General features: G+C 38.8%; 1 protein-coding gene across 1 annotated transcript in view; it reads left to right on the top strand.

Moving 5' to 3' along the window:
• The window catches only part of OTUD7A (OTU deubiquitinase 7A), a 119,685-nt gene extending 98,560 nt beyond the window's left edge, over positions 1-21,125 (top strand). Inside the window, exons 9-11 of the mRNA XM_075069564.1 lie at positions 12,036-12,150; positions 12,407-12,491; positions 15,753-21,125. Of these exons, the coding sequence (XP_074925665.1) occupies positions 12,036-12,150; positions 12,407-12,491; positions 15,753-17,183 (1,631 nt within the window). The 3' untranslated portion in view covers positions 17,184-21,125. The remainder of the gene's footprint in view (positions 1-12,035; positions 12,151-12,406; positions 12,492-15,752) is intronic.
• Positions 21,126-25,092: the final 3,967 nt, after the last annotated feature.

The raw sequence follows: 25,092 nt of genomic DNA on the forward strand, positions 1-25,092 counted from the left end.
GAAGTATTTCTAATTAGACAGATCAAAGATCAGAGAAACAAACACCAATTCACTACTGGTGGAATAAATAGTAGTTTATAAATAGCAGTTCAGTTGTGAATAATTAACCTAGGATGGCAAATATTATTTGCTCAATGAAGAATCTACCCAGAGAAACAACCACAAAAATCCGTTTATAATGGTGATAGATCTTTGTTCTCAAGTGGCCAAATTATTATCTGCCTGGGAAATGGGCTCTGTCATTCACCCCTTAAAATGGTTCACTTGGAGACCTCACAGAGCAGATGGAGGATTTCAAGGGTCTGATGACTGACTTTTGAGGTAGCTGGTGGATGTGATTGTTACTAGAGAGGGCTCTCTTACCCTTCTCCTTTGATCTTCACACAATAATATTATGTGTTAGGATGAGACACAATAATAACAGAAGATAATACAAAAGCCACAAATGTGAAGCCAAACACTGGGGGCATTTTTTTTGTTTGTTTTTTATTTGAATGTGAAAGCCCCAGTGCTTTTGTAGCACAAAGGTGGTAGATTCCAATCTGAAGTTGATTCCCTCTCTTCATCAGATCAATTTCAAGTTATTTGAAGATACTTTTCTTGGGGGCATCAGGAGGAGACAACTAAAAATGGGTCTCTTGATTTCTAGACTGTTACTGTGAAATAAGCAACTGTCACACTGAAATTCTTTTAATCATGGGTGTTTAGCTGATTATTCCTAAAAGCCTTTATTCATGAATTTGTTAGTTCAAAGGCACAGTAACTCTTTTTATGAAGCCTGATTTCCTGTAAATGGATAAATGTAATGGCTCTACTCCCAACATAGCTCAAAGCATCCTTTGATTTAAATGTTACAAGGAGACACTATGAAGTAAATAGCTCCTGTTATTCTGTGTAGCTTACACCCCACAAATTCTCAGATCAGTTTAGAAAGATTAGTGTTAATTACTTGACCTGGTCTGTGAACTGTTGGGGAAACCAGAAAAGTGGACAGTTGCGTTTATTTTAATTGATTTGCAGTTGTTTTTCACATTAGTATGCTAGCTGTAATTGTGTTTGTTTTTCAAAGCTTTCCAGTTGTATTTATTTACTAGTGATCCCTCAGCAAAAGAGAGACCAAAAAAACAAACCTCCAAAATTTTGTTTAGGCCTGGCCTTGACAAAGGCATTTATGCTGTAAGTGCAAAAATGTCAAATATATAAATGTTTTAATGCAGTTCTCTTAACCAAAGCAAATTTCAGTCATAATCCTCTTAAAAATATTACATATTAAACTGTCAAGATGTAGCCACTGCTGCTTTGGTAGAAAAACATGGCCTTTCTGAAATTTCTCTTCTATGTCATTTAGTTCTGCTGCATTGATTCTATACAGCTTTGCTGCTGCTCTCTGTTTTGGCTAATTCTCAAGGATGAGCGCTCCAGTAGGCAGCTGCATCTCACTGATTAGTGTAATCACCTCTGTGGAGGCTCCACTGAATATGTATAAAATTTAAGGGGAAAAACTGTCATTGCCTTTACGCTATCTCATTCCTTCCCCTCTTCCTGTCCCTCTGCCTCCAAGCTCCCCCTGACACACACACACACACACACACACACACACACACACTTTTCTTTCACTTGCTCTGAAGGAGATGGATGTCAAGATTCTGACAGAGTTTGGAAAATTGTCCTTGACATTTACAGTTTAAACAAAAAAAAAAAGCAGCACTAAAAAGTGAAAAATTCTAGAAGAAGCACAATAAATGTTAAGTCTGCTTTGGTTGGTGTTAATTTTGAAATGGTTAGTTAAGTGACAGGAAGTGAAGGGGAAGCATGGCTACGAGTTGATTGGAGTATAGATGAAAGCCTCATAGCTCCAGGATATTAAGTGGAGGATATTCAGGTGCTCCTAAGCATATTATTTTTAAACATATTTTTTAAAAGTAAAAGGAGCAAAGTTTAGTATCTTCCATGAGATTTTGGCATTAAAGCTTAGATGTTTCACTTGTGGATAACAAGGGGCCCAATAATAAACTAGTTGCAAAACCAGCAATCCTGCAGGTTGTGATTTGTGGCAAGCAGACAATGTGGATTTACAGATACTCATGTGGAAATGTTGCCTAGTAAGTACAGTAGACAACTGGAAGCAGAACTCCTGGTTCCATTACCACCTGACTCATCTTGTGACTTTGGTCAAGTCACGTAGCTATTTTGTATCTGTTTGTCAATCTGTAGAATGGGTACAATAATACTTATTTCCCTAGTGTTGCAAGGGTTAGTTAATATTTAGGAAGAGCTTTGAGATCCTTGGATGACAGGATCCAGTCCAATCTCCCAAAATGAAAAATTATTTTCACTAGAATTATTATACCTCAAAAAACAAATACATTTAGGCTGAGATTTTTCAATGATGCACAGGGGATTTTGGAGTTCAGTTCACATTAATGCATCTAAATTATTTAGGCAGTTTTGAAAATCTCAGTCTAGGTTTTTGAATACTTTCTGGTATACTTTATTTAAAAAAAAGGAGTACGTTTAAAATTACTATTAAAATGATGCATTTTTACGCTGGACTTGGTGGCTTTCAAAGACCAATACTCTTCTTACAGAAAATGTCTATAGACAGAAAGCTCTTACCTATATTTTTTAAGGGATTCCTTTCGCTTTGAGATGCACTGTGTTGGAAAGCTGATTTAAGTGTGTATAACCATTGATTCAAAATGTATCTTGTCCAACTGTATTCCTGCATAATGCTGCTCCAGTACCATCATTGGAGAAAAGATGTATAATTTTGGATTTCTTGTGCATAAAATCAAAGTTGTAGCTCTAGCCTGCTGTGAATAAATCATATCTAATTAAGCTTCTAGTTCTGCTCTCAAATCAGAATCACAGCTAATCAAAAACACATCAAGTTAGGAGGAAATCAGCTGAACTCAGATTTGTGTTTGTTCCTATTGTGTTGGAGGGAAACGTGTTTATTAAGGAAACAGGGAGAGTTATGAGGTCAGCTTGGTACTCTGCAAGTGATATGTGCTAGGAGAAATGAGTTTAAATCCCAGATACTGTTTCTCATTCACTGACAAAGGTAAAGAGGTGTTTTAAACTTCCAAAGGAAGGTAGATACCCCTGTTACACAACAACAAAACTTGCTGGCTTTTCAAGTCTCTAATGTCTTTCTCCTTGGAAGATAATCATGCTACAAAAATGCATAAGTTGCAGCTAGAGAGGAGGATGTTTATAAAAAGGAGAGTGAGAAGGAAAAAAACTTTTATTACACACCTTCTTCGAACATCTTCATCCAAGACTTGAACATCCAGTCATGTCCTCCTGTGTAGAAGGTTGGGTGAGGCTTTACGAAAGGGGACAGTGTCATACGGTCGCTTTGTGCAGTATTGAAGAAACACTTGGTATGAGAGAGCAGTGCTAAAAACATAATATAGAAATGAAAAAACTGAATCTAAATGTCAAGCGTATGATGGGGAAATCAATTCAGTGAAATCACTGAGCCTTAAGTGGCACCAATCTTTGATTTCCTTTTTCTCCTACATTGAGCACCTGGTCTCCAATGGCTTATGTTTAAGGGATTTTTCAGGTAGGTGCTTAGCAACTAGTTTGGCCTTTGCAGGGAATTGCATTGTGCATAATGGACATGGCAGCTGTCTCACAGCTCACCAACAATAACAACCAGTAGCCAATCAATCCCTGTGAGAATTCTGTTCACAAAGGAGCCATTTCCTAAAAAGTCCCAAGGTACCATTCGAAAATCCTCTCTGAAATGAAAGTCTGCAAAGCAAATGCATACAATGAGCTCATCTAACCAGAATAGAGATGCAAGTTTTGAATATATCTTTAATGTTACCATTTCATTACAGAGGTTTGTAGGAGGTCTGGTGTGTGTTATCCAGTTACTGACTTCAATAGATGTTTGTATAAATTACCAGTTGTGGTGCAGCTTCTGGATTTTAATACTTATTTCCATCTTAAGCTTTTTTTCTTTATAGTTTTTTAGTTCTTGCTTTGATGATTTTATCTGATACATGATGAGGAGCAGAAAGACAGACAGTTCCTGAGATAAGGGGACTCTCACCCATTCAGGGCTTTGAAGGTGAGCTTGAGCTCTTTGAAATGGACCCACTGGCAGCCAATGTACCACGCAAGATACTGGTATGAGGTATTCATACAGTCGACTCTACTTAGAACAAAGGTTGCTGTTTAGGATTAATTCAAGGGGGAAAGAGTTATATTCATATGAGGGTAAAAAATATATGGGTTGTGGTTCATAGATCTACTTCCTAGAGGAATGAACAGAATAGCTGAACAAGCCAAAGGCGAGAGACATCCCTGTCTGCCATTACTCCCTGGGTGTCTAGAAACATTGAGTAGTGAAGCATGATTTTGCATCTGTGTGCCACTTTGTTCCAAGTAACAGACTCCTGCAAAGGAGGAGCAGGTCACCTTTTGAGCAAGTTCCTCAAAATGCTGTACTCTTCCCAACTCATATAACTTCTGCCTTTAGCCTGCAGCTCTTCACCCTTTCCCCACCCCCCACTCTCCTTATTCAAATACTGGATCACTAGGGAAATTACAGCGTGCACATTTATTAAGATGGGGCATAGAGCTAAGTGCCATCTACATACTGATGGCAACATCAGAGCCTGTAGAATCTTTCCTGATGGCCTTAGGAAGATCATGAATAAGAGAAACGATAGGATCAGTTCCTGTGGGATTCACCATGTGAAGGTCTTTGAGGGAAGAGGGAATAATTTCATCTGAAAGAAAAGAGCAGAGTCAGGTCTTGCAGATGGGTGAGCAGCACCTCACAGTCCATGGTGTCAGATTGTCCAGTGGTCCAAGTGAGCTCACATTCACATTTGGCCTCTACGTAGCTCTGACTAGGTCATAGCCGCGTCCAGCCCTTTTCCGCAAGATGAAAAGTGCTAAGATGCAAAACCTCTGAAGGACAGGAAGGGTAGCATGGGAGAAGAGAACCTCAGCTCTCCAAGCAGGACATGAAGGGTCCTGATAGGAAGAAAGACAAGAATCTGGCTTAAAATCCACTGCCTGAAAGCCAGAAATTCTGAGCCAACGTGAACCTTGGACAGTTTGCTTCGTTCAGAGACCTACCATACTGAGCACCAAGAGATATGACAGGTCAATAGTACAAAGAGATGACATTCTTTGACATAAAAATGTCAGCATACTCTTTGGTTACTAGTATAAGCTGTTTCTGTTTTCCTATTGGTTTGAAGACCTATTGGAAGTCTTAATAAATATCAGTTTTAATTTCATCTTTTGTATTAAGTACAAACAGAAGTCCCTCTTGCCAAATGCTCTGGAGAACTGTCATGTGTCACATGTCAAGGATATTTACTGTTACCCTTTTTCTTCTTCCTGAAGCAAATTTGCTTGGGGATGAAGCTGTGTTAAGGGGATCAGTGGGTGGTTGTACTTTTGAAAGGAAATTGATCCTTTCCAATAAGTTGGTCCAATAAAAAATATTACCTCATCCCCCTGGTGTCTTTCTCCATTCATGTAATACTGCATTGTCACAGCTTTTATAAGAGCCTCTCTGTTGAGGAAAGCTAGATTCTCAATGATTCCCTGTTTTTAGCAGCTGTGTATAAACATATTGAGTGTGCTTAACTTCCTCACAGTGCTTAAGTGCTTAACTACCTCATGGGGATATTGTAAGACTTAATTACATGTTTGTAAAGTGCTCTGATATCCTTTCATGAAAAACGCTATGTAAGTGCAAAGGATCATTATTACTGTTATTTATTACTTCTAGGCACAATAGTCTAATTCTTGTAGTTTTTAGGGTTCATGTGAAAATGACCCCAGTCCTCTCCCAGTCAGGATCTACAGTGTATAATTTAGGATATTAGGATTTTTCCTGAAAACAATCCAATAGGATAATAAGGATCTTTCACTGAAGGAAATAAGAACAAGTGGAAATTTTTACTTCTAAATTCGCACTAGGTAACTTGACACATCACAAAGTTAATTTGGGAAAAATATTTAATTTAATCAATCGTTTTAATGTTACCTTTATACAGATATTGTATTTTCTCTTGAGTTTATCCTCATCATCATAGTTGTATTACTATTAAGCATGTTATATATTGTAGCTAATCAGAAAAAAGTTCATTGGTTAAATTGGAGACCATCTTTTTAATAAAGAAAACTGGTTGTGCTTGTTCAAAAGCTGCGTTCTTGTACGCCCTTGTACTCTTGTACTCCCATATGTAGTAATTGTACTAGAGAGTGAGTGAGTTGTCGTACGATCAGAGGCCATCATTAGGAAGCACAAAAAATAGAGAAGCAGATTGAGACTGTCCACAAACCAGCAGCACAGTGTGGCCTGGTTCTTGGTACTCTGTCAGTTCCTGTAAGGTACAGCATTGGTTGGACAGCAAACTGAAGCATGTTTGTGTCACATTCTGATCTTTGCATTTCTGAATGGGATCTCCAAAGGCTTGTAGCATAATTGTTACATGGCAGGATAGGTGTGTAGTTTTATGCATTTGACTGTTTGAATATTGCTTTGTCAATGCCACTCTGCAGTTATAATGCCTTATGCATGTGGTTAACTAGCAACCACCAGAATTTTGTTTACTGTAGTGCCCAGTGGTAGCTGAGGGAGCCCCCAAAATTGCAGTTTAAAAGGGGATGGGAGGAAGACGCTAGCATGTACTTCTCATAGCTCACCTGAGTAAATTCTGCAAACAGGCTTACTCTCCTCCCAAGCCCATCACCGCCATGACAGCCACACACTCAGAAGCGTGATGAATGCTACTGTTCAAATAAACTCTATTCTCTATGCGCTAATTACAGTACTCAGTAAATTAAACCCTTTAATGCCACCTAGTGACATACTGCTATTATTACAAGCTATTATATGTTCCTGTTATTTATCGTACATTGCCAAAATATTTTATTTTTAATAATTAGGTAACACATTTCCCTTGGTGGTGGTGAATATGATCTTGAATGATCAAAATGTTGGTATTAGATATAATATAAAATACTCTTTTTAGAGATAAATAATCTCCTCTGGGCTGTTTCATGTAATTGTATTTGTGTGCAAAAGGTGTGGGATAACTGAAAGCTGTTGAAGAACCCTGTGGGCATCAATGTCATTTTAAAGATTGGGTTTGCTTGTGTATTGTTTCTCTCTGAAAAACATCTTCAGGATTTACTCTTTCTTATGCCCTAGACTGCTTCACTTAAATTGAATCATACAAGCAAAGACAGTGACAGGCTAATCACAGGGGCAGTTAAATGAAAGTAGTATTTAATATGACCTGGCTTTGTATTGCATCCTAGTGCAAGTCCACATGTGGTTCAGCCAAGCAATGTTTGGCATAAATCTGAGGTGGTGGAAATGCTACACTATTCAGGCTCCAGTACAGCAGCCTCAGGTCTAATGTAGTATATGCAGCTGCCAGTGGTCTTCAGATACTATTGAGACAGCCAGGAATTAGATGGAAAGAGAGATGCTCCACTCATACCCATTTTTTCCTGCCACACTGGCAGCCAGGGCAGGGACTGAGTGATAGCCACAATGATGTACCATATCACCACAGGAGCTCCTTATCTGAGGTAATCTTCCAAGGGCCAGATCCACCAGGCCATATTACCCCTAAATATGCAGTGTAACTAATAAATACCAAAGAAAAACATAAAAATTGTTCATAGTCCTATTGAGAATAGAGGGGATTTGTGCCTATCAACATCTGTTAAGAATTGGGTTTGGGTTTTTTGAATTTTAAATAAATACAGTGTAATTATACGCTGTAATAAAGATTTCTTCTCTATATATGAATAGCATTGATCATGTAATTTGAGAGCTTTGGAAGAAAGATAGCTTTGATTGATTTTGTTTTACTTGAACTACATAGTCTCACCAGATGAAATCTGGAGCTTTGACTTATAAGTAAAACTCCATTAGCATTTATAGGTGAAACCTCAGTGACTTATCATTTTGCCCTCATATACCCCATATCTAAATTTGTTCAACTCCTGTACATATATGTTGCAAAATTTGTCAGTTACGCAGGAGATAAGGGTGGGTTACCTTGCTCACAGGTCCCCAGGAGGAATCCTGTTTGTCTGGAGAGGATTTTAAAACATACTTTGTCACCAGTGGTTTCCCTGAAACACGTTTAGACATGTCCTTGAGTTATCGCTTTGATCAACACATTATGGTAGTTCCACTAACTGTAAACTGGGTCCTATAGGGTGAAATATATCAGCTGGCTAGAACCTGCCAATAGTTTTGTCTCTTCACAGGCTGCTTATCCAGGTTTTTCGTCTTGGTTCATATATTCAGGAAAAGAAAAAGAACATTTGCCAACTGGGGCAGAGACTGTTTCATGAGGCTTACCTAAGAGCTCCCACACTACAATGAAGTGCTTTATTAACCAGCCAGCAATGAAATGACTCCTCATAATCAGGCTGAAATAATAATTGTGACTTGTATGATAACAGTCCTTTGACCATGAAGGTTCACTGGAGAGAGCCTATTTGGACATGTTGTTTTGCAAATAGCTTTAGAAATACTTTAAAAAGTACACGTGGAGGACATTGAACGCTGTCATTCATCGATAGCTGCAATGACTTTTGACCTGTCCAATCTGCAGCAGGGCTTGTTAACAGAGTTATAGCAAGGTTTCAGCTAGGACTGTTCAAAAAGAAAATCCTTGACCATACTGGAGCAGCAAACAACCACAAATTATGCAGGTAGGCAATTGCAGGGTACTTGTTCACTCTAGAAATTAGTCTGAAGTGTCTTACTTACGGTCCTTGAACTTTACAATTGCTTCTGTCATACCGGAAGGTGGATCTCACCTACAGGAAATCAAAGTTACTGAATAGAATGTACCTTACAAAACAGGCAGCACAGTGAAATTTTAAAGATTCAAGGCTTAGCTATTAAATTGTGCACGAAGAGAGTAATATTCCCTCATTCTAACCTCAAACTACCCACAAGAATCAGTTTATGGTGTATATTCTCATCACAGGGCTGCAAAAAAATTCAGGTGAAAGGAGCTTCAGAAGCTGTGCATATTTATGGAGATGGTACAATATTATAACCCTTAATGTATCTGTTTACTGATTAAAATATTATTAGAGGACCTCTGTCAGGACAGGTTAGGCCAAATTTACAATTTGTGCAAGTAGCTTTTACAAATATCAATAAAAATGTTATTTAAAAGAACAGCTAATTTTAATGGATTTCTCTGAAATCTGTGTGTGAAAACTGTTCATTGTAACCTGTCATTTTCTCTTACAAAGAAACCAAAAAAATGTAAATGTTTTTGTTTCTCAAGGTCCATTTACTTTCCGGGCAGGAACTAAATGACAATAGTAAAGGGCTTTTGGTTTCAAGCCATGTCGTAACGTCCCAACTCACAAATCACAATCTGTGCTCTGCAAGAGCATGCACCATCAGGACTGGGCATGTGTTTATCCTTGGCTTAGTTGGGCTCTTTTCTTGCTTGCTTTCTGTAACGTGCTGATTTAATTTATTTGTGAGGAGTATAATAAATCCTAAGTCCACAACAGTTGCTTAATTAACTTAATTTGCATAGGTTTAATAAGTTCTGATTGCACTTTACTTTTTGGACTGTAAATGACACTCAAAACACATGGGACTTGATTTTGTTTTCACTCCATCATTGATGTTCCACTCATATAATACCACAGAATTCAGTGGAGGTACCCCTGATTTACATCAGTGTACATGAGACTGGGATCAGGCCCAGTAATCACTTCTACTTGGTAGTGATTCCCTTTGGAGTGCCTCATAGGGCAATGACTTGGTGGCTCTAATGCAGAACTCTCCAATTAATTTTGAATTGCAACATCATATACTATACTTGTCATCCAAATGCATGTTCTTCAAAGAGCTGAAGTCCCTAACAATACTTGTTTCCATACCTGAACCCGAATGGCAATATATGCAGCTAAAACTGGCTAATTGTCCACAGTTTTATATTTCATTCAAGAACAACCTGGACAAAAAAATGTACTATAGTATAAAGAATTGTACTCTATTGCCAGCAGGGGGCAATCTTGGCACAGAATTTGTACACAATTCTTGCTTTCCTCCTCATTCCCCCCCCCCCATTCTTTTGTGTAGAAAATCAAATTAAACAAGAGGCAAAAAATAGTTTTATAGTGGAGTCATCAAATATGTCTAAATCAGGCACAATTAACAGTTGATTCCAGCACAATTATTGTTACAAGCGCAGATTATACATCGTGCATTCTGTTCTGCGATCAACAATAATTATCCAGAAATGCTCCATCTTCCAATGTTGCTAATGTATATGTCTGTGCTGCGGGAAAATAACAGTTAAGTATTGTTTATGGTAAAGGTAATAACCTCTGAATTATTCATTGCCATATGGCTGGCTGGCTTTTCGGAGTCCCTTTGCCCTTTGGCTTTCCTTGGGTGAATATTTACAGTAAGTCATTTAGGCTAATGTTAAAGAAAATTACATTTCTTGATTGGTTGTCACTAAAGCAGTAATGGGCTGCATAATTCTGAGAAAGAGGAGTCCCCTTCCCAGCCCCCTTTCAACAGCTTTATATTAAATGTCATAATAAAATATATTAGCAAAGAGACTAATCTTCTTTTAAAAAAAATGAAGCAGAGGAAAATTGCCAATTTTAATTCAAACCTCCATTACAGTTCTCATAATGTATTCAATTAAGAATCTATCAAACTTATTGTAGTAGACCCTTCAGCATGCTCAGTATGCAGCACAGCTGCTAAACTTCATTCCTGAAGCAAACCCCGAGCAGGCAGAGCAGCAAAAAGAAAGAAAACAACAGTGGGGTATAGCCCAGTAGTAGTGATCCTTGCAATGGACTTGAGTAGTCATTAAATAGCATGCTTACTGGATCACGCATTGAGCTTTGCATCAGGCTCTTAAATACCTGAACTGGCAATCATTACCTGAGTCCAAAATTTCCAGAATCCCCCTCTGCTTCATGTTTCAATTTTGAATGCTCTTATCAACTTTATGGGCCGTAAGAACATATTGAGAACATGCAAAGAGTGGCTCAGAATAGACAGGGATGGAAGAGCCTTGTTCATGTCCTAAGCAACAATTGAAGGATTTAGATTCAAATTATCAACCTTTTATTTCTTTAGCCATGAAAAATGAAGATGTACTAACTATGAAAGACACTCACACGCACATTATGTGTATTGTGTATATATAAGGTGTGTTTGTATATATAATCTGCATGGTGCTAAAATTGAGGGTTTATTTCAGCTTTTACTAATATTTATAATGTAATATATCCCTGTAGATGTACGTTGTGCATTACAAAATGTCAGGGTCCTTGCTCCAAAGAGCTTCCTTGGTCTGGTCTACACACAGGTTTCGTTCTGCTATAACCATGATAGCTTGTGGTGTCATATATACTTACCCATACAGGTATATTGGTAGAACCCCTCCTGTGGATGCAGCTATACCAGAATAAAGGTTCTTGATACCGGTATAGCTCATTTCCCCTTCCCATACATGAATAACTTATACCAGTACAAGTTTGTTTATACCAGAATAAGCATGTTTATATGGTATAGCTGCATCCACACTAGAGGGGGTTGTATTGCTTTAACTGTACCAGTAGAGTTAAAGTTGTACACCTTTGTTGTGTAGGCTTAAGAGGCTGATCCTGCAACTCTCACTCATGGCAGTAGCCCTGGTTCATGCCAATTAGCCTCATTAGTTGCAGCGAGACTACTGGCATGAGTACAGGCTACAGCACTGAATGCAGTGGCAGACAAATACAGTACCAGAGATTATGGTTCAGATGTGTGTGGGAGTCGGGGGGAATCAGTGTCAAAATGCTTCACAAAAGGCCTGGGTTTAGAGGAGAAAGGTGGCACATATCAGACAGGAACTGGGAGACTGTCTGGAGTATAAGAGGCCTTTGCACCATATTCCTGTACTGGTTCTTTCCTTCAGCCCATTATTTCTTCTACGCTTTTCCCAGCTAAACTCATTTCTTCACTCCTGACTTCTTCTTTTCTTCAGCGGTGATCCCTCTGACTGACTCTGAACACAAGTTACTGCCTTTGCACTTTGCAGTTGATCCTGGGAAAAACTGGGAGTGGGGAAAAGATGACAATGATAACACCAGACTGGCCAGGTAAGAACTCTCTGTAATCTTAACAGTAAGGTGTCTTGAATCCATCAAGCCTGACCTATGTTCCGGGACATTCGCTAATAGAGAGCTTTATTGAGGGAAAAGAGGTGGGTGGGTCTCAACCTTACTAACGTGCTGTGAACTGCTATTAGTCTGAACAATGCAAATTCTCTCCTGTGGTGAAGTGTGAGTATTGATTTTCCTTAGATGTATTTTTAACTAATTAGTCATCTGTTCTGTTTCCCCTGTGTTTCTTCAGCTTGATTCTGTCTCTGGAGGCAAAGCTTAATCTCCTGCACAGCTACATGAATGTAACTTGGATACGCATACCATCTGAAACACGGGTAACCCTTCCCTCTGTCTAAACAACAGAAGAGAAATAAGCCACAACAGGGCGTGTTCATAGCAGAGATTGCAGGGTTCAGCTACCTTCCTTGTGCCACCTCAGGAGTGAACCAATAGCCAATAAAGGCACACATCCTGGTGTAGCTCACTGGTTTTGGAATAAGGCTTGTAAATTTTCTATCTCATTTTCTTTAAAAACACACACACACACACCCAGGCACTACCTGGGTGTTTTTGCAGCAGGCACTCTACTTTGAAAAGTAGTTTCTAGTAAAACTCTACTATTTGGAATTATTTTTCTCTAGTTTTTTTGTTTGTTTTGTTTTTTTTAATTCTCTCTTTATTTTGAAAGGTTTCCTGAACTATTTAGGCACTTCTCTGCATTACACTCCCGTATGCCCAGGTCAGCTGCCTTTTCAGCAGCATTTTATGGTCTAAACATCCAATTTCAACTCAGTTTCTCTTATAAGAACTAAATTTGGACCACTGGATAGCTCATAACTCCACTTTTACATTAGAAAGTGGCTGACAGGACCACAAAGTGCTGCTAAAATGGCAGCCTGGCACCTTGGGAGGAGGAAGCTATTTAAAATAGTGCACAGCTGGGACCTCATCGCTGAATCTCTCACACAATTCCCATGCGAATCATATTAAAAGAGATAGGGGGTAATCTAGAGTCAAAAAGTTGATGGGCGAGGACAAAGGTAATTAGGCACCGAGCACAACCAGGAGCTGAAAAGAGAAATTGAGGGTTCAGGGGAAACAGCAAAGGTCTGCAGGAAGAAAAAATTAGTTTTACAAGGCCCAGCGTATGTTCATTGAAGGCGCCACTCCGAATAAGAGACTTCCAGACTCTTTCTTTCCTCTGTCAGCTCCAATTCCTCCCACATACTCTCTGCCCATCCCTTGCATTGACAGATCCTCATTTCCTCACATTGTTCATGAATCATGTCTGGTCCCATTGAGGTGTTACCCACCACCTAGCAGATTCCCCTTTGCCTCCACTGAATTAATCTGTCTGTACAGACAAGCCCCATCTCTATTATTATTATTTATTATTATTATTTTTATTGTATTCGCTGACAGCCTCATGGGCTGGCTTTTCATCCGCAATGTGGGGTGGACATTGTTTTATAAAGCAACTGTGAACCTCGTTTTTAAGTGAACTGAAGAAAACTCCTAGAGGGAAATCCTGGCCCCACTGAAGTCAATGGCAAAACTCCTATTGATTTCAGTAGAGCCAGGATTTTATCCTTAGTGTTGGAGAAGATGATAAATTTGTCCTTGTTCTTGCCTCCGCTATTCATCCGTAATATAAAGTGTAGAAGTACAGAACACTGCTGCGCCTTCTGTTGTTTGCATGGGTGTTTTTGATTCAGTGTCTATACCGGAGAAGTAGAGCCAATTCTTATTGAGTCACAATGTATAAATAACTCCGCTGAGAGCATAATGAAGGCCCCGTCTAGACTACGCGCGAAAATCGATTTTAAATACGCAATTTCAGCTACGAGAATAGCGTAGCTGAAATCGAATATCTAAAATCGATTTACTCACCTGTCTTCACCTCGCGGGATCAATGTGCGCGACTCGCCATGTCGAATCCGGAACTCCGTTTGTTTTGGTGGACCAGACGCGATATATCGAACCCCGAGCAATCGATTTTAATGCGCCAAAACGGCGCGTAGTGTAGACGTAGCCGTTGTCTCACTTGTGCTTTTGCGCAGCTAGATAGTAATAAACTAATTATTGACAGGTTTATTTTGTATGGGCAGAATGGCATAACTCATAGTAATTCCCCAGCAGAGCTGAAACTTTTCTCGTATGGAATGAGGGTGAAATTGCCTTTTGCAGAGGGCATATAGGTGCTGGTGCTGGAGGTGCTGTCATACCCCCTGGTTTGAACTGGTTTCCTTTCTATAAAAGATTTACAGTTTGGTTCATTTGTTCTCAGCACCCCCACTATAAAAGTTATTCCAGCATCCCTAGATCCAGCACAAGCATATGCACCGCTTAAGCCTTATTTTGAGGACTTAATTGAGACATAGTCCCAGTACTAGCTTTTTGAACAGGGATGAATTTTGCTCTGAAGAATTATGGTTAGTTAAACGTCTCATATTTGCTGTTTGGCAGATGTAAAGACCTGGTGCTGAACATGCTTAATATCCATTGTAGTGAGTGAGTGGTTTGGGTGCTCATCATCTCATAGGATCAGCCCTCTACGTTAGCAAGAGTTTCACCAAAGAGGCCAGTTGTTGCAGTAGTTTGAATCTATTTTTTCCAGTTCTGGAGACTTATTTTTATTCCTGTGGTCACAAATGATCTCAACTTAGACCCTAATGAACACTGGTCTCTATCCCAGATGTGTCTCACAATTTAGTATGATTTGCAGCATCTGTTCCAGGGAGGCTCAGGATTGAGAGGGTAGGGGTGTTGCCAGCCAGGACTGAGCTGTATTCATGGTTTGGGAACCTTGCAAGTCACTTAACTGTAATTTTCATAGTATTTGCTAGTGCTGTTATTGCCCGGCTTCCATAAATCCCCATAACATTATTATAGTGATTTACCTTGAGAATGGTGTGGTAGCCTAGCTACCATAGAGCACAAACTGGGCAAATATCTCACGTATGAGAGAAGAAGTGCAAATTTGCACTAAGTGCTAATGTTGCTCTTCAGAACAAAATTGACACGAAGTTAATAGTCTTGCAGAATTATAGTGAAATTTACTAGCCTTGGCACAAAATCAGTTACCAATCCTTTGCCTTGACGGTGATGATAATGAAGAACTTTACTCTCTCGCCCAGCAAAAATGTCACTTATTCTCAACAAGTGGGTGAGTAGAATTTTGCAAATTAGAATGAACATGTGCAAGTTTGAAAGCTGCAAGAATTTTTAGTGTCCCCTTTGGGATCCTTTTGTAACTATTCTGTGCAAACTGTTGTGTAGTTTCACCTTCAAGCATGAACCAGAACTCAGATTTCCAAATAAATGTTAACTCTTCCACATTTTGTGATTGACAGTAGTGTATGTTTTTTAAAAACTAATATTGTTGCAGAATATATACATATCCCTGAAGTAATATACCTTCTGTTTTGTTCATTGTAGGCCCTGTAGGCTACAGAGGTTAATTAAAACTTAACTTTAAAATGGCTCTGTGTAGATTTAAAGCTACAAGTTAGAGCAATTTGATGGGTGATATAAAACGTAATCCTTGTGTTAAACTGATTTTATTCTATCTAATCATAACTAATTTCCCCTAACAGGCCCCTTTGGCCCAGCCAGAATCACCCACCGCTTCAGCAGGAGAGGATGTTCAGTCTCTGGCCGACTCAGTGGACTCAGACCGAGATTCCATCTGTAGTAATTCAAATGGCAGCAATGGCAAAAATGGTAAAGAAAAGGAAAAAGACAAGCAGAGGAAAGATAAAGACAAAAACAGGACGGATTCAGTTGCCAATAAACTCGGAAGCCTCAGTAAAACTCTAGGAATTAAGCTGAAAAAGAATATGGGTGGGCTGGGAGGGCTAGTGCATGGCAAGATGAACAGAGCAAACTCAGGGAATGGGAAAAATGGCGACATCACAGAAAAAGTCAAAGAGAAGAAGTCGAAGTCTCGCAAAGGGAGCAAAGAGGAGTCCGGACAGTCTGCAAGCACATCTCCGTCTGAAAAGACAACTCCCTCTCCTACCGACAAGGCGAGCATTTCACCTGCCGAAAAGATAAACACGAAATCCCTCTCTGACAAACAGTCTGACCCGTGGAAATACAGCACCGATGTAAAGCTCAGCCTCAACATTCTGAGAGCTGCCATGCAAGGAGAACGCAAGTTTATTTTTGCTGGCCTCCTTCTGACTAGCCATAGGCATCAGTTCCATGAGGAGATGATCAGCTATTACTTGACCAGTGCCCAAGAGCGCTTCAATGCCGAGCAGGAACAGAAGCGAAAGGAGGCTGAGAAAAAAGCTGTTCTCAATGAGTCATCTTGCAGGAAACTGGAGCAAGAAGCATATTCAAAAGAAAAGTTAGAATCATCTCCTCAGGACAGGGCATCACCACTTTTGCCTCAAAGCCATACAACTCAACTGGTTTTAAAGTTTAAAGATCGCACTAGTCCCACTCCAGGGTCATTTTCTTCACCAAGTAATTGTGCTAAGAAAAGTGGACCCGTTCCAGTATCTGCCCACTATAGCCATACTCCACCTGTTCAAAGGCAAAGCGTTATTCATTTGCATGATGTCAACTCCAAGCCATCAAGCTTCCAAGATGATAGCTATAAGCCAGTGGTTGGCACCTTAAAAACATGTGCCACTTATCCCCAACAGAATCGATCACTGTCTTCACAGAGTTATAGCCCAGCGCGGATATCGGGTATCCGTACAGTGAACACAGTGGAATCACTGGCCTACACCATGCCTACCGAACAGAAGTCACAGACATTTACAAATGGGTTTAACACCGGTGATATTAGAGATTGCTTAGAATATGCTGATGAGGAGGCTCCTCAGACCTGGTTGAACAATGATAAAAACCGAGGCAGAAGCACAGTTTCCCCAATATATTCCATCCAGCAGAACCGTTGCAAGAAAGAGAACTGTTCTTTTTATGGTCGTCCTGAGACTGAAAATTACTGCTCATACTGCTACAAAGAAGAGTTAAAGCGTAGGGAGAGAGAAAGTAAGGGACACCGGCATTGAGGATTGTGAGGATCCTTCCCTGACTACTTAGTTTAACCATTTTCTTACTTGCAAGTAAATAGCAGTGGATTATGGAAAAAGGAACCCTAAAAAGGGAATGATGGGTAAATAATGTCTAGCTTGTCACTTTTCTGGGGCAGTGCAGAAATAAGAGGATTAATTTATCATAAAGAATTTATTATTTTCCATTTTGTCAGTGTCTTTTTTACATACACTGGTAAGCTGAAAGGTTGTTTACTCCTTTGTCAGTGCTGTGTATATATTTGGTCAAAAATGTACTAATGGTGCCTGAATTTACACTGACATCACTCAGGTAGTAGAATGACAGGGAAAAAGTCATAATACTGGAGATGTGGTATTGTAATAGGATAGTATCTGCCTCATATACATTTGAAATTCTATAGCCATCATAGGGGTGATTTTTTTTCTCAATAGAAAGTAAAATTTTCATAGCCCCTTTTTTAGAAGGGTAGTCATTTTGCATACTGCAAATTTTTAACGTAGTGACATATTACATTACTGTAAACATTTTGTATTCATTTTAGTGCGAAATGCAGTGTCTCCAGAAATATGTGAATGAAGGTCTGGATTCATGAGGACTGTATCTCCTCATAAGTGTTGGTGCCTGCGGATTTTTTCCTCCCAGTTCAGTAAAAATCTGAACTAGTCAATCCATCTGTTAATTTGTTGTGAATTGCAAGACAGATATTGGACATTGTTAGAAATATACTGTGGCCCTATTAATGTAAGATTTTGCATGACATAGAAATCCCAGCAAATAATCTTAGTCACATGAATTTCAGCAGCATTTTTATGGCTGTGAAGGTGGGGAGAAATCTATAAAAACTACCTTAAAGGACTTACAGAACTTGCTCACCAGCCAGAATTTTTTGCCACAGTCTAGGGCTGGATGAACTGTTCAGCACAAATAATACGTTGCATGAATTTAATTCCCTTATCCACAATCTGACTTTTAATTTGTTGATTGTCCAAAATTACTGGATGAATGGTTATTGTGAAAATAATTCCATCTAAGCACTACTTGCAATCTATTTGTTGCAACTGTTGTGTTGAGTCTTTTGGACTGAATGACACATACACCCCCGCAAAGAGCTTTCAAGATATCTGTGCAAACACTTCCAGCATGAATACTCATGCAAATGCAGATTTGTGCAAGTCTTCATATCCAAATATTGACATAGGTATTTGTGATACTTCCTTTCCCCTTTGGGAATAAAGTGTTGTTCTAATGGATGTTTGTGAAAAGCAGATAGAAGGGGTCACAAATACCACTAAAATACATTTGTGGTTCTTATTCCAACAAGTTTTCCTGAATGTTATTTGCAGTTTTCATGCCACCAACCCATGCAAATATGGCAATAAAACAAACTCAGATTTTTAATATTGATACACTTGTAAACAATGGCTGGATTTTCTGTCTGTCTACATTCATGAACAATAGCTCATTTCCTGCAGGTAGACAGAAAAGCACTTGCCTTCAGGACTTTTTGCTAACTGGTAATTCTCTGCCATTCTCAGGATCATGAGTCCAGTTTTATTCAAGTATTGAACAGCATTTTTCCTGGGCCACAAGTGGCTCAGGGCCTATTCTCACCATACATACTCAGATCTTACATGTGTATAACTGTTAATTTGAGTACAGTTGCTCCTACTTAGCATAGTTGTGAGCTCAGTCAGTCTCTTTGGCCCTGATTCAGCACATACTTAAGTCCATTGATTTTCAGGAAAGCATTTAAACATGAGCCAGAGCCCCCCCTTGAAATCAGTGGAACTTTGACACCTTCTTAGTGTTAAACACATATTTAAAGGGTTTGCTGAATCAAACCTTTATTGACATTTTTATTAATGAATCACCCCCCTATAAAGATGAATTCGTAAAAATTGATGGGCAATACCTAGGTTGTTCTTTCATGAATTCAGACCTGTATTGAACTGATATCCATTTTTTCATTAAGGGAACATGTTACGAAGCTGAATGAGTTATTAAAGCTCCCTTTATTGTGTGACTCCCCCTTATGAAGCCCAGAGTTCAAAATCATGTTCTCGGTTTTGTATGCTGATACACAAACTCTTTTTTGGTTAGCTGGGGTGATTGAGTATATGTTCTACTTACCAAAGAAATCTGTGATTTCAGATCATCTTACAACAAATCAGCCATACTTGATTGCATTTGTTATAGAAAGAGAGACAGAAAACCAGAAAGGACAAAATTTCATGAAGGAAAGAAATATTAAATAATTATTAGAGTAGCAGTAGCATTTGATATTCCTATAAATGCTTCTGTATAAAGTTAGACTTGAGAAAACTGCACTTAGCATCCACTTGCTCCTGTCCATTTATTTGATTCAGCTGCATCATCTTTGAAGAAGAAGAAATGTGGTCACAGCACATACTTAAAAATACATAATTTACTTTTTTTAAGTTTTAAAAAAAATTGATTAAGGTTTTAGCTGCAGTACTCATCAAAATAAGAGGTTTACAAAGTTAATATTTAAAGAAGTAATTACTATAGTCCAAATTACTTAATAGATTGACTCTTACCTAGAATATTTTGCAAAGTGTAATTGATCTGCTGAATAATAACACAATTATGTCCGCATACCCAAGCTTCACAATACACAAGGTCATACTTAAATTATGAAAAATTAACTGGAAACTATTTCTTCAATTATTTCAAATAAATCTGTTGTGCAATAGTAATGCTATTACACAGCCGCCCCTTTCCTCAGCTTCTTTAATAACTTATTGGGCCTTACTAAATTAGCTCAACACAGTGTTGCCCTCTTATGAGAACTTTTTCCCAGCATCCCCTTCTCATAGTGTCCCTTTACATTTGGCAGAGATAAGCAGGTGCAGCCCTAAAGTGGCCCTTTTGCAACTGGCTGCTGCTAGCTATATCTTCCTCCCCTGCTGGTGAGGCTTCTTTATTCCTGTTACGCATGCACCCAGTGTTCCATATGTGACTCCTGAGCAGAACTGACACTTATTCCCGTTCACTGCTAGGATTTGTTTTGTACTAGCATGGTGCTTTGCACTCTGCGCACCAAACACATAAAAGACAGTGCCTGCTCTGATAAATTTATAGCATAAGGACTGATTCTGACAAACACTATGGTGCGCATGCCCTTTGAACTGAATTTGCAGGGTCCAGCCCTAAAAGGGAGGTTCTTGTCTATCTTTCTTCAGAGGTAACTAGAAAATGCTCATGGCGTGAGTTCACCATCAGTAAAAGAAAATCTTCAGTTGCTCCTCATCCAGCACTTAGAGGTCCTGTGCCCCATTTTTGCCATTATAGTGAGTAACATATTTGTAACTCCTATACTTTTTATCTTCCATCAAGTGTAACCCACTGGTCAGTGTGTTATATGTACCCCTCTGTGCCTGACCAAGAGAGAAAGTATGCCTCTTAACAACTTTCAGTTAGAGGAGCTTGCTTTTTAGCTCACGCTGTAGTAGAGACTCATACTTTTAACTTTGGAGGTCTCCAGTTTGATCCCTAGTGTTAGCCAAGTTGGTGGCCAATTATACAAATACCATCTTTTACTTTTTAAAACCTGTTTTTGTATTGTTTTGGCACTCTCTGATCATGGCACAGCGACTGGCTAGATCAGCCCATCATTTCTCCTCCTTATGCCCCAGCTCTTGCTTTTAGATGCATGTTTGCAGTATTGAGGAAATTGTGCTGTAATTGTAGAACACAAAACAGTGATCGAAGATCATCACTCCTGCTCATTCTTCATTGGAAGCCCCAATTTAAAAAAGCACTAAATGCGCACACATGCAAAATACATTCCTAGTCACCAGAAGAAACATACGTTAGAGGAAGTAGTATTGTTTACATTTTTCGAATGTGCAGTGATTGCTGCTAATAAAAAAAAAAATTTAAAAAGCAAAAACCCTTACGGAAATATTTTACCTTGCTCACAATAGAGGAGGTGTATAATCCATAATAGACTTTTGATCATACTTTACATTGATTCTATTTATTAATGGTTTATAAGTGATTGCTAGATGTTGTAAGTATGTTACAGACACGAGTTGCACGTGTGATAGTAATAAGCATATCCAGTAGAAAGGTGTTGTAGATGGTCATAAGCAGCTTAGGGTATGTCTGCACTGTGATTTAAAAATGCCACTGGGTCTCAGATCCTAGGTCAGCGGGCTCAGGCTGTGTGGCTTAAAAATAGCATCGCAGATGTTCAGGCTTGGGCAGGGTCTCAGAGCCCGAGCTCTAGCCCAAGCCTGAACGGCCACACTGCATTTTATAGACCAAGGCCAGCAGTGGTGCAGGTCTTTGATTGTATCCCTGTTGACATGTTGGACTCTATAACAATTGATTAACCATTTATTACAAATCTATTAATTTATTAAGCTTTTTAAGATTATTTATAAATGCATCGATTATATGAAGTGTGAGCAACCTTCCTTTAGCAATTTGCTCTTTTTAAATTCAAACATAATGTACAAAAGGGTTCTGGGGGAGGAAAGATGCTCCATTTGGAATTTTGTATGTTGCTCATTTATTAAGAACTTTAAAGAGGCCCTCAGATGAAGGCCGAGAGTTCGCTTAAATCCAAAAAGTTCTAGGATATGAGCAGTGTTTCATGATGCAAGAAACGTCAAAGGCATGGCTTGCATGGTGTGATTCCAATCACTTACTTAGGCACGCTGACTGATTGCAGATCAGTGCAGACTGCTGTAACAATCACAGCCTTTGTCCTTCTGTGATCTGCGGGCACATCCTGGTTTGTTTTATTTTTATTGTGGTGAATGTGTTGATATGAAACAATGCACAACTGGCAGAATATTGCTCTTTAAGGTCCTCATCTTGGAACTAGTTACACATGTACTTCACTTTATGCATGTGAATAATCTCCCTCACCCCAATGAGACCGCTCATCCGCAAGGAAACACGTTTATCAGTGTGCAGGATTGGGCCTAACCTTTCAGCCAAATTTGGTCCCCTTTAGGGCAAAATGCTGTTCATCTTCCTTAGACAGAACTTCCAATGACATCAAGGAGGATTTTTCTGGAGGAGCCACAGACAGAAATTTGTCCCATCAGCCAGATCCAAGGGCCAGCAAAGTTAATGGAAAAAATCCCACTAATTTCAATGGGCTCTAGATCAGGCCCTTTGTGCACACAAAATAATAGAAACAAAGCGACTAAAGAAGCAATGTCTTCATAACCTCGGGAATGTTTCGTGCATCATTAGATATCCATATCCAAATGGAAATCGCAGTAATTTGAAAAAGACCAAGATCCAGAGAAGCTAAATCCCTGACCCTGACTGTAAGTGGCTTTTCAGCTTAATCCATTTTAACTCTTTCAATATACTGCAAGTATTTTTGTTTGAAGCTATGGCAACTTCCATAGAATATCACCAAATAGTATACGGCATAGAATTCCAATTACTTCAGTAACCTACACTACTTTAAATTTCTAGGCACATTAATTTCCTGTGTATATGATTAAAACAAGAATAGTATATTGTTAAAAAAGGGTATCTGTAAGTGTGTTCTGTTTGTAGATTTAAGACTGTATTATGTTGGATTTTTACAAGCCAAGTTTAAATTGTAATATAGATATTATTTTTATATTATTTTCAAAATATGCTACAGAGCAATATTTTGCGCCTTTATTAGAAACAGGGTTGTCCTTTTAGTAGGTTAACTTTGGAAATGTTGGTAGAAATTAACCATGAAAAGAAAGCTTTGTAAACATTCTCGTAAATTCTGAATGCTCTTTGTTGTTCACTCCAATGTCTATTGAAAGTTGGAATATATGAATGTTTTTTATTGAAAGGCTTTACATTTTTGTTTATATATTTTGGTACAGTACTTCCCTCTCCCTGCTCAACCTCTCCAGTGAACACCCTTTTTTATTAGCAACTTCGGATTCATTAATTCATCCAAAAGGTTTTCTTACCTGAATAAAGAAAGAAGTCCCTACACAGAATGTGGTTGCGATTCATAACAGTTTGAATCCATTTCAGTCGATTTATTTGTTTTTTTTTAAATATGTTTATGGAATTGTTATTCCTACCAAAATGGAGAGTGACAATGAGACATTGGTGTAATAATTTAATACCTGTAGATTGTAAATCCCTCTAAATTGTGGAAATGTCAACTTCTAACTGGTAAATGCATTTTATCCTACTGTATATCTCTGCCCAGCATGCCTACACGTACACTCATATTTGCATATCAGCTTCTTGCAGATTACATCATTCAAATTCTATTTCATAGTACTTTCCACTGTACATATCAATATCTGATGAACTGTGCAAAAAAAAAGACTGCTACTAATGCATATGTAAGTCACAAACCAACGGGTACCATTTTTCAGGAAGTGTTGGGTATTTTTAAAAGAACAACTAATGATTGTATTGCAATCAAAATTTTCAAATCTGGGTGCCTGAAATTAGGACCCTAAATCCATATTTGGTCTAATAAATGAGTTGCCTGGTTTTAAGAGGTGCTGAACATTGACTTCGTTGGGAATTTCTGTTGCTTGATGACTTCAGAAAATCAAGCCAGTCGTTTAGGTGCCTATAGGTGATCTTTTTTGCCTGTGTGTATTCAGGTTTTTTTATTATTATTATTTTATTGCTCTCTCTTTTTTGACTCAATGAAAACTATGTGACCTTTAGTGATTTTCATTTTCTGTGTCAGTAATTATGATGATTTATAAAGTGATCACTTGGGTATGGAGAACCCTGCCTTGGTGTACCAAAATACAGTATAATTGTCCATTTAATAACAACCTACTTCTTAGTGAGGCTAGGATTCCTCAGACGTTAGGGGAAGTGTATCTGTCTTTATTTTTCTTTGCAAAGCCTGACCACAATAATTGGCTTCTCTTAGGTGAATATGCTGTTTTGACCCATCTCTTTTACCTCCTATTAACTGAATGCATGTACTGTACCAAGGAAATCTAAATGGCTGATGCACATTTGCACTGTGGAACACACAGCGTGGGTAAAAGCCACTATGTTCCAAACAGCCTTAAAGTTAGGACTCTCTGGGGACTGAGAGTCATTTAACTGGATGCAGCCTGTGTCCCCACCTCCTCACTTACCCATGACTGTAAATTGCTCTAGTCTGCTGTAGCCTGCATAATTATGTGGTGCTGTAAAACTGTCTGCTCTGTAGGTTCATTTAAATCATAGGTAGGGTTGGTTTGGGTTTTTTGGAATAAAAATGGAATTGAAAGTTTCAATTCTTTGATAACTGCCAGTGTGCTGGGAAATCTGAATGACAAGGAGGGAAAAGAGAGAAAAAGTAATTGGGTAGGAAAATGGTGGGTAACATAGTAACTATGGCAACAAAATGTTTAGTGGAGTACAAAGTTCTGGATATCAAAAATCATTGTCTGCCTAGGCTTGTGGATCATCCCGCGTAAACTCAGAGAACAGAAGCATGTTGCTTTGCCATTCATCTCTTCAATTGTCCAGACTTGTTCATTGACAAGGCTTATTCATTGTTTTTCCGCTTTTGTGCAGAGGACTTTATTTGTAACATTGCCTGAAGTTACAAAGGCATGGTAAAATGTCAAAACTAAGTCAGTGCCTAATATTGCTCCATTTATTAATTATAATTGGCTTTCTTTTGACTCTTTTCATGCTTTTCATTAGAGTGAAATGCAGCTTGAAAACTGGTGACCCCATTCTCCTCTTTCTTATGCATCAGTTTTACATCAGTGCAATGGCAAAGTGGTGCCAGATTTGCATAGCTGTAACTGAGGAGAAGACCCTGCATGGGCTCTCATATAGAGGTGTTACTGCTTTGTCACAGAACCAAATCAGAAAGTGGCATGGGCCAAATTTTGCCCAAGTGAAGTGGTAGTTTGCCATGAGCCTGGGACCTGTGCCTCCGCCATTGTCGTC

The sequence above is a fragment of the Chelonoidis abingdonii genome, chromosome 9, assembly GCF_003597395.2.
Source record: "Chelonoidis abingdonii isolate Lonesome George chromosome 9, CheloAbing_2.0, whole genome shotgun sequence".
NCBI classification, from domain to species: Eukaryota; Metazoa; Chordata; order Testudines; family Testudinidae; genus Chelonoidis; species Chelonoidis abingdonii.